This window comes from Gossypium hirsutum, chromosome A01, assembly GCF_007990345.1.
Source record: "Gossypium hirsutum isolate 1008001.06 chromosome A01, Gossypium_hirsutum_v2.1, whole genome shotgun sequence".
Classification (NCBI taxonomy): domain Eukaryota; kingdom Viridiplantae; phylum Streptophyta; class Magnoliopsida; order Malvales; family Malvaceae; genus Gossypium; species Gossypium hirsutum.
The window spans coordinates 42357774-42374739 of NC_053424.1; the positions used below are offsets into that span (position 1 = coordinate 42357774).

At 35.1% G+C, this 16966-nt stretch overlaps 1 protein-coding gene across 1 annotated transcript in view; it reads left to right on the forward strand.

The window, feature by feature from the left end:
• Nucleotides 1-13672, forward strand: part of LOC107918156 (ABC transporter A family member 1) — a 32169-nt gene extending 18497 nt beyond the window's left edge. The window contains exons 21-40 of the mRNA XM_041111122.1: nt 2969-3667; nt 3900-4078; nt 5045-5255; nt 6430-6513; nt 7312-7353; nt 7434-7530; nt 8126-8250; nt 8337-8441; nt 9161-9307; nt 9638-9889; nt 9983-10118; nt 10434-10513; nt 10615-10722; nt 10966-11116; nt 11657-11793; nt 11873-11947; nt 12050-12353; nt 12552-12685; nt 12953-13011; nt 13377-13672. Coding sequence (XP_040967056.1) covers nt 2969-3667; nt 3900-4078; nt 5045-5255; nt 6430-6513; nt 7312-7353; nt 7434-7530; nt 8126-8250; nt 8337-8441; nt 9161-9307; nt 9638-9889; nt 9983-10118; nt 10434-10513; nt 10615-10722; nt 10966-11116; nt 11657-11793; nt 11873-11947; nt 12050-12353; nt 12552-12685; nt 12953-13011; nt 13377-13458 — 3207 coding nt within the window. The 3' untranslated portion in view covers nt 13459-13672. The remainder of the gene's footprint in view (nt 1-2968; nt 3668-3899; nt 4079-5044; nt 5256-6429; nt 6514-7311; nt 7354-7433; nt 7531-8125; nt 8251-8336; nt 8442-9160; nt 9308-9637; nt 9890-9982; nt 10119-10433; nt 10514-10614; nt 10723-10965; nt 11117-11656; nt 11794-11872; nt 11948-12049; nt 12354-12551; nt 12686-12952; nt 13012-13376) is intronic.
• The last annotated feature ends 3294 nt before the right edge of the window (nt 13673-16966 follow it).

Sequence of the window (16966 nt, forward strand, 5' to 3'; positions counted from 1 at the left end):
AGCAAAAAATTCACTTCCATTATCAGATTTAAAGAGCTGAATTTTAGACCCAAATTGAGTGAGAACCATGTTATAAAATTACGCAAAAACACCAGCAGTTTCAGATTTATCTTTCAGCAAATAAGTCCAAGTTATCTTACTGTGATCATCAATGAAAGTGATAAACCATTTACAATTATTAACATTCTTCACCAGAGAAGGACTCCAAATATCACTATGGATTAAAGCAAAAGGGTGAGAAGGCTTGTATGTAGAAGGAAAATAAAATGATTTAGTATGTTTGGCAAGAGAGCAAACTGTGCAAGAAAAAGAAATTGGCCTTTTATTAATGAATAGAGCAGGAAACAATTTTGCAAGGTATTGGAAACTAGGATGGCCTAAACGAAAATGCCATAACATAACAGTATCAACCTTTTTTAAAGCGGTGAAAGATTTGGAGATCTCGGTTTTAGGAGAGGAAGGGAGGATATAGGGGCCATTCTGCAAGCTGGCCTTACCAATCATCTTCTTCGAGTTCAGTGCCTGCAAAGTACAATCAAGATCATTAAAAATTGTGGAGCAGTGCAAGTCTGTGAAAAGTTTACTAACAAAATGAGATTGCAAGCCAGATTTGGTACAAAGAGAACATTTTTAAGAGCAATCTGTTCATTGAGAACAACAGTGCCATGTCCTATTCTGCATAAGGAACCATCAGCTGTTCTGACAACTTTACCAAAGGTTTGGAAAAAATTGCGAAACAAGGCCTTGTTACCAGTCATATGATCCGTAGCACCAGAATCAATGATCCAATTAGGAGTGAACTGGGAGGAGAAAAATGCTGTGGAAGAAGGGTTATCTTCTGGTTCTTTCATGACCAGATTACCCTCACAAGACACCTGAAACTTTCCAAACAGTTTTTGAAGTTTAGCAATCTGTTCTTTGGTGAACATGTGACAGATGTGGCAGCAACAAGGCTAGATTTATGATCTTGAGAGTTCTTGGACTTCCAATCCTGAGACTTACCATGAAGCTTCCAACACTTCTCCTTAGAGTGGCCAGGCTTTTTGCAATGATCACACCAAGGTCTCCCCCGTTTGGAAGAGGAAGATGATTGATGGGTCAGTAAGGCAGATCCTTCAGGAGTGTAATATGGTTCATCGAGCAGCATCACACACCTTCGGCTTTCTTCCTTCTTGACCATAGAGAAAGCCTCTCGAAGGGAGGGAAGAGGAGAAATAGCCAGGACCCTCTCGCGAACCTCGTCCAGGTCCTTGTTTAAGCCTTGGAGAAATTGAAAAAGCCTTCGCTGAGTGACAATTTGCTGATAAAGGGCAGCATCTCTTGTATCTGCCCAATCGTGCTGTGCATACAAATCTAATTGCTGCCAAAAAGCGGTAAGGGTATTGTAGTAGAGTGGCGGGCATGGTTCCCTGATTAAGGGTGGCTGCTTGATCTTCAATATGATACAATTCGACAATGTTATCAGTGCTAGAGTAGGTTTCGCGGACTGCACTCCAGATTTTAGCGGCTGTGGTGTAAAGAAGAAAGTTTCTGCTTATACTCGGGGCCATGGAATTAAGGAGCCAAGTCATAACCTGACCATTGTCATGCATCCACTTAGCAAAACCATTGTCAGTCACAGCAGGCTTCTTTATTTCACCAGTAACATAGCCCAATCTTTCTCTGCCCAAGAGAAAAATCTTAACTGATTGGGACCATTCAAGAAAATTGTTGCCATTCAATCAATGGTAGGTGATAGTCAATCTAGACGAATTTGAATTTGATTGAGCATCAGAACCAGAAAAATTTTCTGGATTTGAAGTAATCTCTGGAGTAGGAGAAGGAGATGTAGAAGAAGAAGTGTCGGACATGGTCTAGGTTGGAAAGAAACCGTAACCTAATTTGATACCATGTAGAAATCAGAGTAATTCTCTATCTTTTTCTTATTTTTCAATAGAACATATTACATCTTTTATATATACAAACTATGTCTCTAATTTAGGAAACTCTAAGTTAAGAAAGATACTAATATTAGGTGATATGATCCCTTAAAATAAGGGATTGTAATAAAAAGAATATTTACAGAATCCCTTAACTGAAGGGATGACAACAGTTCATATATTTCTATAATTCCTACATACACCTAATGCTTAACGGGCTAACTATTTTGTTTGAATTACTGGGTATTCTTTCCTCAATGAGTCTGAATTGTTTAGGAGTTAATAGAAAGATCTCTGATTATTGTTTAGTGTATCTGCTTGTTACTGAAGGCATGAAATGCGATGGTTTTATTACATGTGAAGAAGGTAGGGTGGAATATATAATTTTTGCTTATAAAAGTTGGAAAATACTTTTGGTAAATAATTTTTTTTCCAATAATTAAAGTGTTTTTATCTATTTTCTAGTAGATTAATGTGAAATAAAAACAAAAAAGTTCTTACAATTATAGGACTTGAACCAAGGTCCGAGATTTGAGATTTAAAATGTTGGAAAATTGTGTATACATGGATTTGAACTAGGGGCAATTCATAAATTACAATTAAAGCTAAACACAAACCCTTGTTTTCAACTTTTCCAATTTGCAAAGCATTTTTAGTGGAAATGATGAAAACAACTTTTTTTGTTTTCTAGTTTTCACAAATTTTCATTTTCCGAAAGTTTTTAAAATTTTCAACCAAACACATTTTCTTGTCTTCTTCCTTTTTGAAAATGAAAATGAAAATGAAAATGAAAATGAAAATGAAAATGGCCTCTGTTTTCTAAATCCAAATAGAGCCGAAGTTTCTGTAATGCTAGTTCTATCTTATACCAGCAAAAATGTGCAAACAGGCGAAGAAATAGAAGGAAACTATAGCTAGCTATAATTACGGACAAAGTGAAAGTGAACCATAACTCAGAATTCTTTATCCATGATGGTAGTTCTGGTAAAAGTGGGTCTGAAAATATATATGTTCTATATTATGTAATATAATTGTTTATTATCTTCCAGGTTGGAACTGAAATTTCCTTCAAGCTTCCTCTGGCAGCTTCATCAGTCTTTGAAAGTATGTTTAGGGAGATTGAGAGTTGTATAGGAAGATCAGTTTCTAACTCAGAAACAAGCATTAGCGAGGATAAAAATTATTTTGGCATTGAAAGTTATGGCATATCTGTTACAACCTTGGAGGAAGTGTTCTTGAGGGTTGCTGGGTGCGACTTTGATGAAGCTGAATCTGTCCAAGAGGGAAATAATTTTGTTTCAATTGATTCTATTCCTACTGGCGAGCAAGTGCCCAAAAGAATTTCCTATGCGAAGCTTTCGGGAAGCTATAAAAAGATTATTGAGGGCATATCTTCCATAGTGACCAGATTTTGTGGCCTATTTGTTTCTATATTTCTAAGTTTCATGCACTTCTTAAGTATGCAATGCTGCAGCTGTTGCATGATTTCTAGGTCAATCTTTTGGCAACATACTAAGGCGTTGCTCATAAAGAGAGCTGTTTCTGCACGAAGAGACCGCAAAACAATTGTTTTTCAGCTTTTGATTCCTGTGATCTTCTTGCTTTTTGGTCTTCTTTTTCTCAAGCTTAAGCCACATCCTGAGCAGCAGTCTGTGACATTCACCACTTCAGTTTTTAATCCTCTTTTAAGTGGTTCTGGTGGTGGTGGTCCAATTCCATTTGATCTGTCCTGGCCTATTGCAAAAGAGGTTGGTTATTCTTTCCTTCTTCTTCTTCTTCTTCCTTTTTTTTTTCTTTTTTCTTTTTAACTTTTGTCGAGTTCTATTTTCTGATTTCATTAGAACGAGCATAGTGCTTTATTATTATTTTGGTACAAAGTAGTATACTGCTTAAGTCATGATACTGTCATGCTTCTCATGCTTCTTTTGATGGTGACATTATAAGAGATACGATTCCTCTCTCTAAAGCTGTCAACTGTAGGTAGCAAAAAATGTTGAAGGAGGGTGGATTCAAAATTTTAAACCGACTTCATACAAATTTCCTGATTCAGAAAGGGCTTTAGCCGATGCTGTAGAGGCAGCAGGACCAACTTTAGGACCTGTTTTGCTTTCAATGAGTGAATTTCTAATGTCTAGCTTTAACGAATCATACCAGTCAAGGTAGATCTTCCTTAATCACAAAATTATTTTCTTATATTCTGTTTATCTGGTCTTGATGCAGAAGATGTCTTATTTGATAGTAATCAATCATGTTTGTATTTTTGTGAGAAACATTAAATTATTTGTAGCATGCAAAGTCCATCACTGCATGGTTATGCCCTCTAAAAGCTTTTGTTTATCATATTTTCAACACTTGTTTATTTGTACTTTTTTCAGTTTTATCTCTTTAATAAGAGAAATTTATTATTGCTTGTTCTCTTTTAAGATTGTGTTTATTTTCACAGCTGTAGATGTATTTTTCAAGCCTCACTAGCACAGAGTCCAGACTTTTATATTTGTTGTTAGACATGTCAAGCCTTTTGATTTAATTGGTGTGGAATGTTCTTCATATTTTGAGCTTATATTTTTCGATATCTCAAAGTGAAACTGCATTTTCCTTTTTTTGTGTGCGTGTGTTTGGTATGAGGTTAGAGGAGTTACTTTATTTCAAGTAGATTATGCAGAAATGGAAGATCTAAGAGATTAAGTAAAATAGGTAAAAGGGACTTTGTTGCATGTGGCATAAGGATGCTGCTGCTTTGTATGTAGAACATAGAAAAGAACTCATGAAACCAAGCCAAAATAGTTCAATGAAGGTTTTTGAGTTGGGTTCTGTTGCCATTATTTTTCTGATTGTGTTATTTTTCTGATTTTATGTTTTATTGGCAAGCCATTTTGGAATCAGCATTATCTCCAACTTGGGTTCACATGCCTTTTCTCTTTTGCTTTATGGTTTTTTCTCTAGTTTCAGCCTACTCTGTCGGGAGTTGAATAATGTGCCTAAAACTTTTAGTTTCCTGTAGTTTCCTTCCTCTGTTTGAGTATTCCAATATGATGGAAGGCAACTGGTATTGGAATCGCTTACTTAAAGCATGTTTGTTACTTTTTTAAATATATATATATTATCTTTTATGTTTGTATTGATAGGTATGGGGCAGTTGTGATGGATGAGCAGTATGATGATGGGAGTTTAGGGTATACTGTATTGCACAATAGTTCTTGTCAGCATGCTGCTCCAACCTTTATCAACTTGATGAACTCTGCAATTCTTAGGCTTGCTACTAGGGACAAAAATATGACGATTCGAGCACGTAATCATCCTCTTCCGATGACAAAAAGCCAGCGTTTACAGCATCATGTAAGCTTCTCTCCTATTAATATAATATGTGGTTGCAATTTTGACATATATTTACACCCTGTAATGTTTTCTGTTAATTTCTGAGAAAATAAGTTCCACAGTGTTAAGTTTGGGGTACTCTAGGATTTTAAAATTTACACATAAAACAATCTCTGTACCTGTTTCTATTTGGTTTTAGGGTAGATGTTATGTTATAAAATTAACATTCTTGCTTTTTGAAAAGAAAAACTAATAAGATCAGGGGCGAATCCAATTTTTTTTTTAGTGGGAGCTGAAATTAAATTATAATTTTTGAAAGGTCAAAATATAATTTTATTATTTATTAATTTATGATTTCATCATTTTTGAAGGCATTAAACGGAAAATTTTCATTTTTTGAGGGGCCAAAGTGCAATTTTACCATATATTAACTTAAATTTCCATTATTAAAAAGGGACTAAATTGAATATTTTTCATTTTTTGGGGGGCCGAGGCCCCTGCCTGACCCCCTTAAATTCGCCTATGAAGATGATCTTAATAATTTGTTTTCTGCCATCTTGAATATTGACAAATTGGCACTAGGAATATTTATGTGAGAAAAAATGAGGGATTAAAATGTTTAAAATGTTTCTAACATGCATGTAAACGCTTTCAAATCAAAGATTTTTTTTTTTTTGTGTGTTTTTTGTGCGTGTGCACTTCTTCATAATATTGATGAACTACTGCAAGGAATTTACCAAGGTAGAAAAATGTGGGAGGTCTAATAAATCATCAAAGGAATGCACACAATTGTTCTATTAAGGAAAGGAAGGGAAGAGGAGGGGTTATCACTGGGGCTAGATTGGATGGAAGGTACCAGTAAGTTTATTTATGGATGCAGATGGCATACCCTGAGCCATTCTGTACCCTTGATCCTTTAAGACGAGCATCTTTCTTCTAACTAGTACGGTATCTTTCTTCTAACTAGTACATTTGAAGTGGACCTTGCATGCAAGCTGATGGTTTACTTGTGTGCTTGCTAATTTGCCTATATCTCCAAACATAAATAAATGAATTGCTCTTGAGTCTCTGTTTTGCACTTTTTAAACCAATATTTTAGTTTCTAAATGATGTACTGCTCGTTGATTTTCTTTTTTCATTTTGTTTAACCACACCTGCTGGATATTCACTTCGATTTATCATTTACATTTTACAGGATCTGGATGCATTCTCTGCTGCAATTATTGTTAACATAGCCTTCTCATTCATTCCTGCTTCATTTGCTGTTCCCCTCGTAAAGGTATAATCCTAGGCTGCAGCGTCATAGGATACTTAGTTATTCTCAATAACAAACAATAAATTGTAGATGTGGAAAGACGATGTTGTTTGCCTTTGTTGAAAATTCAGTTAGTCCTTTTATTGGCTCATTTTTCTTTAGTGATCTAGAGATAAGAATAAGAAAGAGGAAAAAAGAGAAGGAAATAAAGTAGGAACTTTCTTAATACTATTTCATGTTCATAGAAAACATTCACTTGCTCATTAATGAGGTTTGGTTAGTACAAAGTCTATTTTTTTTGGCTGAATTATGTTTCATAGATTTCTTGGTGGACCAACATTTGGCTAATGCAAGTGTTTCCAGGATTCAGTACCATAGGTTGTGCATTCTGTTGCGCTCATCAAATTTAGTTTGAGGGTGCCAGTTTGGTATTCTTGTTTCCTAGGAGAATGTCAAGTACAACTTTCTTGAGTAGTAATGGGGATCTGACCTTTTCTATCAAACACTTCTATTTAGCTTTTGCTTCGTCTGTACTGTTCCCTGTCTAAATTCTACTCTTCATAATCTCATGTTTACTGGGTGTAAGTCTTTTTCTGCATTTACTATTTCATCCCTCCAATCCCTTTCAGTCAAATGTATAGCAACTAAATAGTTGTTTGTCTCTAGATGAAATATTTTTGTTTTCTGATTAATTCACTTATCTCTGCATGTAACATAGACAACTGCTATTGAAGCTCTTACCTCAGTTATGTCCGCATTGAAAACTTGCATATTTGTGGAAAAAAGGTTCATCCCTGATTTCAGCTGTCTTATTTGATGCAGGAACAGGAAGTTAAAGCTAAGCACCAACAACTGATCAGTGGTGTATGTTTTATTTCACCCAATAATCCAACTAAATTTGTTTAAGCAGTATATGTATTTCATTATAAAATATTTTTTCTCAGGTTTCTGTAATTTCATATTGGGTTTCAACGTACATATGGGACTTCATCAGTTTCTTATTTCCTTCAACTTTTGCCATGGTTCTCTTCTATGTGTTTGGTATGTTCCTATGCTTGCATTCCTAATTGTATTCTTCTCATGTAAGCAAAAACATACTGATAATGCTCATATTATTGATTATTACTGGCTGTCATGCATTCATTGAACATGTTGAGCCTCCAAAATGCTTTGGGAGTTGCTAGATATCCAAGATAGTAATTAAATGTATTGAATTTTGTATATTTTCTATTAATTAACGAGAGATATTAAACATCAACAATGGTGGAATCTAATTTCGCTTTGTATTTTCCGAAGTGCCATAACACTTTCAAATCCCTGGAAAGTATTGAATGTGGACATCATGTGCAGTAGTTTCTCAGAGATGTTCGGCTATTATTCATAAGATAATTTTTTGCAAATAAATAATTTTGAAAAAGATAGTACTAAGTTTTCTACCGACAAAAATGAGATGCTACTTGGCTGTTTATATCCAACCTTGTGACAGTTGACACTTGGTGCATGACTCATGAGATATGTAACTTGACTTAATGAGTTATCCATCTTTTTCTCCATGTTATATCATCACTTTGTCATGCAGATTTACCTTGTTTAATTTCGTTTTAAGCTGTTATGTAAATTTAATTTGGTTCTGTAGGTCTTGATCAATTCATTGGAAGAGGCTTCTTGCCAACTGTCATCATGTTTCTGGAGTATGGTCTGGCAATTGCATCATCAACATATTGTCTTACATTCTTCTTCTCTGACCACTCTATGGCCCAGGTAGGTAACATTCTTTTCTCATGGTTATATCATCAGCATTTAAGACATTTTGTTAATAACAAAAAAATGTTGTTGTGCATGGGCAGAATGTGGTTCTCCTGATCCACTTTTTCACAGGACTCATTCTCATGGTTATTTCATTTATCATGGGGCTTATAAAAACAACTGCAAGTGCAAATTCTTTTCTGAAGGTTGGTTTCTTTAAGCTCAGTAGTTAGATTGTCAGTTGCTATGATTGTCTATGTTTCAGAGTAAATAAATGTAAACTTATTTCGTTGGCAAAAAAAAAAAAATGTAGACTTCTTTCAACTTTTTCTTTTCCTCAATATCACTAATATTCAATCATCAGCCGACATGATTGTTATAACCTAACCTTCAGCTAGTGAGCTGAATCTTGACGTTCAAGTTTAGATATAGTGGCACTTTTTTAGTGTAAACAATAATAAATTTATGAAACTGAAACTAAAACCTTCTTTTTTTATGGAAATTCACACTGCCTCACAGGCTTTTCAAGATCACTGATTTCTTATCTGTTATTCTTATTTTTGTTTTTTTTTGGGTATTCTTTGTCACTCATGTCAACAATGATTTATTAGTTTCAAGTGTTAGTCTAGTAGCAAGTTTGATTTGTAAGCACTTGCTTATGTGTTTTAAATTGAACATGTTGCTATATATACTCCTGAATGATTCAGACTGCTCCAATACCTTTATTTACCTCACAATTATATTAGCTTGCAAAACGTTATTTGCTGACATCTGGAGAGAATTAACGCTACTAACATCTTTCAAATGTTTGGTCAATAACTGATTAGAACCTAAATTACACACGGTCTCCCATACCTTGTTCAATATCCTGCAAGATTGCTTGCTATATTGGTGAACTTGACTAAGAAGTTATGTATTTCTCCAGAATTTCTTCAGATTATCTCCTGGGTTCTGCTTTGCCGATGGGCTTGCTTCACTGGCTCTTCTTCGGCAAGGGATGAAAGATAAATCTAGTGATGGGATTTTTGATTGGAATGTAACTGGTGCTTCCATTTGTTATCTTGGAATTGAGGTTATTATCTTTCTCATTCTTTTGGCTTGATTGTCTTCTTCTATTATGCTTATCATCATTTTTGAGTAGGTCCTTGGCGAATACAGTTTTGAGTAGTGCACGTGGAGAATCATCATTACCCTTTTGTATCCCATTTTGTTCTGACTAGAAAACTAATTTCATTTCTCCTAGGAGTTGTTTGTAGAACTTCTAGAAATAGCCATTTGTTTCATCTTGATTTTCCTTTTAGATGTAGTTTCAAATAAAACAAACATGTCTCTTGATGTGACAGGCCATTTTCCTTTAAGATTAAGTTGATTTGGATCTCATTCAATTTTCTCTCTTTGACAGGCCATTGGTTACTTTTTTCTGACTCTTGGGCTTGAACTCTTGCCTACTTGTAAATTGACTCCTGCAAGACTAATGGAGTGGTGGAGGAAAAAAAAAATTCAGGGTGATGATTCTGTTTTGGAACCTTTTCTGAAATCTTCCTCTGAGATCTCTGTTCACCTTGATGAAGACATAGATGTAAGAACAGAAAGAAATAGGGTACTTTCTGGTTCCATTGACAATACCATTCTTTTCTTGCGTAATCTTCGCAAGGTATCTCTATGAACTCTACTGTCCTTGATTTTAGTCATGTCATTCTCGTGCTCTCATTATTGCTTGGTAGTAATGTTCATCAATCAATCTCAGGTGTATCCTGGAGGAAATCATCACCGTGCAAAAGTAGCTGTAGACTCCTTAACTTTCTCTGTTCAGGCTGGAGAATGTTTTGGCTTTTTGGGAACAAATGGAGCCGGGAAAACTACCACTTTGTCAATGCTAACTGGTATTCTTCACTTGTCCTGCTTAGACATCAATATTTTATCTGAAGAACACTACAAAGTTAGCCTATTTTATGCCTGGCTGTTTTGTTAATGTGTTTCTTAATATTGTGGAATAATTGAATTCACGAACAATGACTAAGCTTCCATCATTATTAGTAATTTACTTATACTATTTCTTTCTCTTAAACTCTGCTACATTGTATAGTATCTGGTTCATAAATCTTTATGAGAACTCAACTCTGTTTAGAGATTATGGCAATTGTAAGATTTTAAGACTTCTGAACCACATCAATTTCTTTTTCTTTTCCACCATACAGGAGAAGAATCTCCAACTGAAGGAACTGCCTTTATTTTTGGAAAAGATATATCTTCGAATCCAGAGGCTGCCCGTCGTCATGTAAGTTAGATTCCTTTGTTTATCATACTCATGTTTGATCTAACAGTTTGAATAGTTCATCAGAAAGAATTTGACTAATTTCTTTAACGAATATCCTACAGATTGGATACTGCCCTCAATTTGATGCATTATTGGAATATCTTACTGTGCAAGAGCACCTTGAACTTTATGCAAGGATAAAAGGAGTTTCAGACTACAGAATGAATGATGTATGTGTATCTATCATAGTTATTCTAATCATTTTACTCCCTCATCAGTATGGTAGAAGGGTTCTAGTTTGGTTTGAAGCATTCAACATGGTACAATAATTTGAGAGGCTTTATCTGGTTGAGTCTTATAAGCTCTAACTGAAATGCATGACACCAGCTAATACACTAGCATCAATATACTAATTTGATGCTGATGCAGTAATGACCACATAATGCACTTTATGCATGTAACTGCTTTGGCAGGTTGTTCTGGAAAAGCTGGTGGAGTTTGACTTACTAAAGCATGCTGATAAACCATCATACACCCTTAGTGGAGGGAACAAGCGTAAATTGTCTGTTGCAATTGCAATGATTGGAGATCCTCCAATTGTCATTCTTGATGAGCCATCCACAGGTATAAACTGCTTACATAAACTCAAGTTCTTGTAAGGACTTGATGAATGCTTTGCATGCATCTCCCCTTTTCTAGCAAATAGTTTCCGTCTTTAGACGTTAAAATGTTATGAAATAGCTTGTAGATCTTCTGATCTATCTTTGATGTTGGCTTGGCTTCCTTGATATATTGTATGCACGTTGGTTTGCATTTTCTCTAGTGGTTGTATGTTATTCCGTCCCAAAAATTTCACTTTGTTTATTCTAAGGCTCCTTGATATTTTTAGTCTTAAATTAGTTTGCTTACACACTGCATGTTTGAGTTCTGGAACTACCATTCTGCAAACAGATGTCTACCGCTGTTACATACTTCTTGGTAATAATCAACACAGGGATATAGCCTTTGATGGCAGTTTCTAGTCTGTTGTGTATCGTTTAAGAGTATTGCGTGATTACAGTCTAGCTAACTGTTGTCTAAGAATGGAATGCTATGTAAAGTTCAGCAAGTTATATTTAGAGCTTTCCTTGTTTCCTGGCAATTAGTTAATGTTAATTATTTTAGGTATGGATCCCATTGCAAAAAGGTTCATGTGGGAAGTTATATCCCGCCTATCGACCAGACAAGGAAAGACAGCCGTGATCCTTACTACCCATAGCATGAATGAAGCTCAAGCTCTATGTACCAGAATTGGGATAATGGTACCAATCTTCCTTCCATCCTAAAACCTTGTGAAAATTATTTTTGGCATTCACTTAATGTGCAATGTCTGCCATTTAGGTTGGAGGCAGGCTAAGGTGCATCGGAAGTCCCCAGCACTTAAAAACAAGGTTTGGAAATCATCTTGAGCTGGAGGTATGTGGTTAAATATGATGTCATTCGTTGATTTAATAATGTGCAAATGTGAGTTGAAACTCTTGAAAACTCATAATTCCTTAACTTCTTACCTTTGATCAGATTAAACCCACTGAAGTGAGCGCTTCTGATTTGGAAAATCTTTGCCGCATTATTCAAGAAATGCTCTTTGACATTCCTTCCCATCCAAGAAGCCTACTAAACGATCTTGAAGTCTGTATTGGGGCCACCGACTCCATTACATCTGGAAATGCATCAGTTGCAGAAATTAGCTTGTCAAAGGAGATGATAATTGTTGTTGGACGTTGGCTTGGAAATGAAGAAAGAGTGAAGACACTTATTTCTTCAAGGTCAAATTCTGATGGGCTTTTTGGTGAACAGTTGTCAGAGCAGTTGGTTCGGGAAGGTATAAATGATATACTGATGTTACTTTAATATCCATTCACTGCAGATTCTTTTTTTCTTTTTTTTGAAGATGCTGTTTCTTATCACTATTTTAAACTTATACTGCATAGTAAAACAGACATTTTTAATTGTGTTATCATCCTCTATTGTTTATTTTTCCTTTCTTACAGCATTTTTGACTTATTATGAGTTTCCATAGGTGGTATACCATTGCCAATATTTTCCGAGTGGTGGCTAGCTCGAGAGAAGTTTTCAGCCATTGATTCATTTATAGTCTCTTCATTTCCTGGTGCAACTTTCCATGGCTGCAATGGATTAAGTGTTAAATATCAGGTAAAACTCATAGTTACTTTCAGCTACTTACGCCATCCGTAACGTCTAAGCAAGCAATCTCCCTTAGTTTCCAACTAGTTTTCAATTGTTTGATCATTTTAAAAAAGAAAGAAATAAAAAGAGTATACTCATATTGAAGACATACTCATGCCCAAAACTCATCAAGTTTGAGTAACATAATAATATATCACGCTTTTGTACATTATATTGCGGATTCATGATTTTTAGTCAAGTGATAGTAACTGATCCAGAAAATTTTTGATGCAGTTACCATATGGGGAAGGTCTCTCATTAGCGGATGTTTTTGGGCACTTGGAGAGAAACAGGTAAGCATCTCTCAAACTGCCTTTTCCTTTTTCATTTGGCTAAACTAATTAAAAATCCCTTACGCTTTACCACTGTTTTTTTTAAATAAGCCCCTTGTACTTCCTGTGCACCTGAAACTTTAAACACATACCGAAATTAGCTCCTTAACTTTAATTTATTTAAGTAAACCTTAACATGAATTAACTTTTCACTTGAAATAAGAGTGAGCTTAGATATAAATCAAAGGATAAGTGTTTATTTAGGTGCAAGGAAAGTACAAAGAATTATTTAAAGAAAGTGATAATGTTGAAGGGTTTCTTTTTATAAATTCAGTAATATTATTTTGGGGGGATTTTTTCACTGAATTTAGAAATTTTTACGTCAGAAATGGATCGGGCATAGCTGAATACAGTATCAGCCAATCAACTCTTGAGACTATATTCAATCATTTTGCATCTAATTCATGAAGGCTCAACTTGTTACTTTGTACCTAGATTTTGAGGGTAAAATGTGAATATCATAAGCAGGCATTGTGTATTATATTAGTTAGAAAAAAAAGTAGAGAAGCAAACAATTGAAATATGTAAAGAAACTTCTTTTGGATTTTTTGAAAGCAAATTAAAACGTATATTTAATGTTCTCATATTTTTATTTGAATGGAATTAAGGATATAGATGGTCATGTTTGTTTTTGGCTGTTTTTTGAAAAGATGAAGTCAAGGTGCAGGATATAAAGATTTGTTTTTATATATTTAGATGATTATACTTATATTTGAATATAAGTTTAGTTTAAATATCTATTGAAGAAATTCCGCATGCTAACATATATTGAATACGGTGAATGAGCAATGACATTGTTAAATCTTTATTTTTTTTCCCCTGTACATCTAACTTGTAATCTGAATAACGTCCAAGGAGCAACCTTTTTTTTCTCCTTTATCGATCGGATCAAGTTACCATAAGGTTTAATCTGTCACAATCTAGCTAGCATGTGACCGAGGAGTGAAATGGAAAAAATGGAGAATAATTAAGAAATTTGGGAAATTTAGAGATTTCAAATTGAGAAGAGAAAAATACTGCTTTCATTCAGTCGTTGCAGGTTGTATATATATAGCAAGAATTCTGTACCAAATAAATTATTCATCAACTCCATCATTGTCCCCAAGGATCAAAATCTGGGAAATGCGCTTAACCGTGAAGTCTTCCCAGGTGTCCAGTTTCCGTGTTTACCCACTAGATCAGCAGCTATGTGACAGCCTTGTTTTGGCGTTTGACTATTTGTTTATCAAGGACTGCAGCAGGATATACCTTGGGATTAAATTAAAGAAATATGTCAAATTTTATAAAAAAAAATAGGTAAATTAGGCCTCTATTTAGGGAAAAAAGTAGATTTTAGAGACAAAAAGAAAACGTGTCTTATTAGACATGCTTTCCTACCATGGCAGATGAAAACGCCTCTTGCTGGACGTGTTTTCAGACAATGGTAAGTTTTTCAAACAGTCAAAAATCCTGACGGGTAAATTATTTTCAATGGCTATAAACGACTAGTTTATTTGTTATATAAGCCTAAGCTGTTTTCTCCCTTTTGCATTCAAATCCCATTCTTCTAATTCTCTCAATTCTCTCACTTCATCCATTCTGTCAATTCTTTGAAGGTTTTAGTTCTTAATTTTTAAAAGATAATTTCTCTAAAAATCTTATTGTTTTAATTGTATATTTTGTAATTTATTTTTCTAATTGATTTTTATAATGGAAATTATGCTAATTCATTTCGATGATAAGCACCTTTTTAGCGTCCAATTGCAAATAGTAAGAAAATAATTTTTAATTTTTAATTTTAAATAAGTTCATTATTAAGTTGTTTACATCATTAAATTTATAATTCTTTTATGTTTATATAACTAGGCCGAAGATTGGATTTTAGAGACGCACATCCATAAATTATCTGCAAGGGCACCATGTGAAATTGAAGAAGACTTGCAAAAGGCATGATTTTTGCATGTGTCTCGTATGCTGGGGGGGATCCCACACTTATCAGCGTATTGGTGGAAAGATAGAGACCTAAGACACACATTCCATCTTCCATGCAGTGAATGTGCAATCACACTCGAGGACATAGCGTCACTACGTATTGGTTTACCGGTGGATGGGCCAATTGTTACGAGGGTAGTGGACATTCATGATTGGAGCGGCATTTACGATGCACTACTAGGCAAGGTTTCAGAGAATTTTTTTGGTAGCTGAATAGAGATGAAATGGTTGGAAGAAAATTTCAATTATCTCGACAACTCCGCAAGTGCCATTGAAAGACAACAATACGCCTGGGCATTCATCTTACAGGACACGTTTTTAGCAGAGGTGACAGAATGTTCACTAAAAGTGCATTATGTAGGACGTGTTTTCAGTTGACATGGCTGCCATGTAGGATGAAAGCACATCCTATAGGGCGTGCTTTTAATGAACATTTTGCCACCTCAACTAAAAACGCGTTTTCCAGGGTGTGTTTCCCCTTGCCATTTTTAACCCTAACTTGTGAAAAATTTTCAGAACTCGAGATATTTTTAAACACCTTGAGAATCCCAAGATAATTTTTAAACACCTCGGGAATCTCGGGATGAATTTCAGATCCAGCTGGTACATTGTTTTTCTTTTTCCTATTCTTTCCCCTTGGTTGCCTATATAAATGAGGGTTTGCTCCCCCTACTCCATCAACTCTCTCGGTGACTGTCCTTAAACCATAAAAAATCTCTCATAAATTGTTTTTTTTGTTGAGTGTTGTGATTTTTGGGCGAAAAGATTAATTTGTGTTTAAGGGAGATAATGTGATAGTTTTAAGCTATGTTTGAGTTTACAATGATGCGGTGGCGCTCAGAGACCCCTACATTTCATCTGCGGCGTGGGGATTGAAGCATCATCTTAGAAACCCATCGCATTGCAACTCAGCTTCTAGTTCACGTGGTTATACGGTCATGGGTTGAAGTATAAGTAGGGGTCCTATTTGACAGTGATTATGCAGTCACAGGTTCAAGTTTCATGCTACCTGAATAGGATACTTTATAAACCCAATACATAAGTTTGAGACCATAATTAAAGGGAAAATCTAAGGGGTTTTTCAGTATAATCAACTTTTTCTTTTTCTCCATCTTCACCAAAACAGTATCTTTAACCTCCTTGTTTGAAACCTATGACAGAGTTGAGGGCAAGTGGACTTTCATGGGGAGCAGTGACTGTTTCGGTGGAGAAAAGTTGAAGGTCTTTTTAGGGCGAAAGCAGTTACTTTGACTAAAGAAATCTTTAATAACTATAATCGTTGCCAACCCGATTCAAGTTTTACCTTTTCTCCACCACAATAGACACTCCCATCTAATAGTCGTCTTGCATCCAACTCTATCACAGGTTTCAAAAATTAGGTTTAGGATTTGCTTTTGTTGGAGATGGTGAAAAAGAATAAGTTGATTATACTAGAAAGCCCGTTTGTTTTCCCTATGATTATGGTTTCAAAATTCTGTATCGAGTTTATAAAACATCCTTTTGTGGTATCATAAAACTTGAACCTATGGCTACATAACCACTGTCAACTAGGCTCCCAAGTTATACTCCAACTTGTTACCTCATAACCATTGTCAACTAGGACCCTTACTTATACTTCAACCCATGACCATATAAACACTGTGAACTCCGAGTCTGAGTTGCAATGCGATGGGATTCTAAGGTAATGGTTCCATCTCGACACATCAAATGAAATGTGTGGGTCTCTGAGCGTTATCACATCATCGTGAACTCAAATGTACCTTTAAATTATCACAATGTCTACCTCAAACAAAAACACAAACACATTTGGGTTTTTATCCTTAAAGTTCTAACTCTAAACCCTAAAAAACCTTAAACCTTTTAAAAAAAGGCTGAAGAGAGAAACTAAAAGTATTTTTAGCAGGACACATTTTCATTTGACATGGCAGAAAAATGTGTCTTGCTG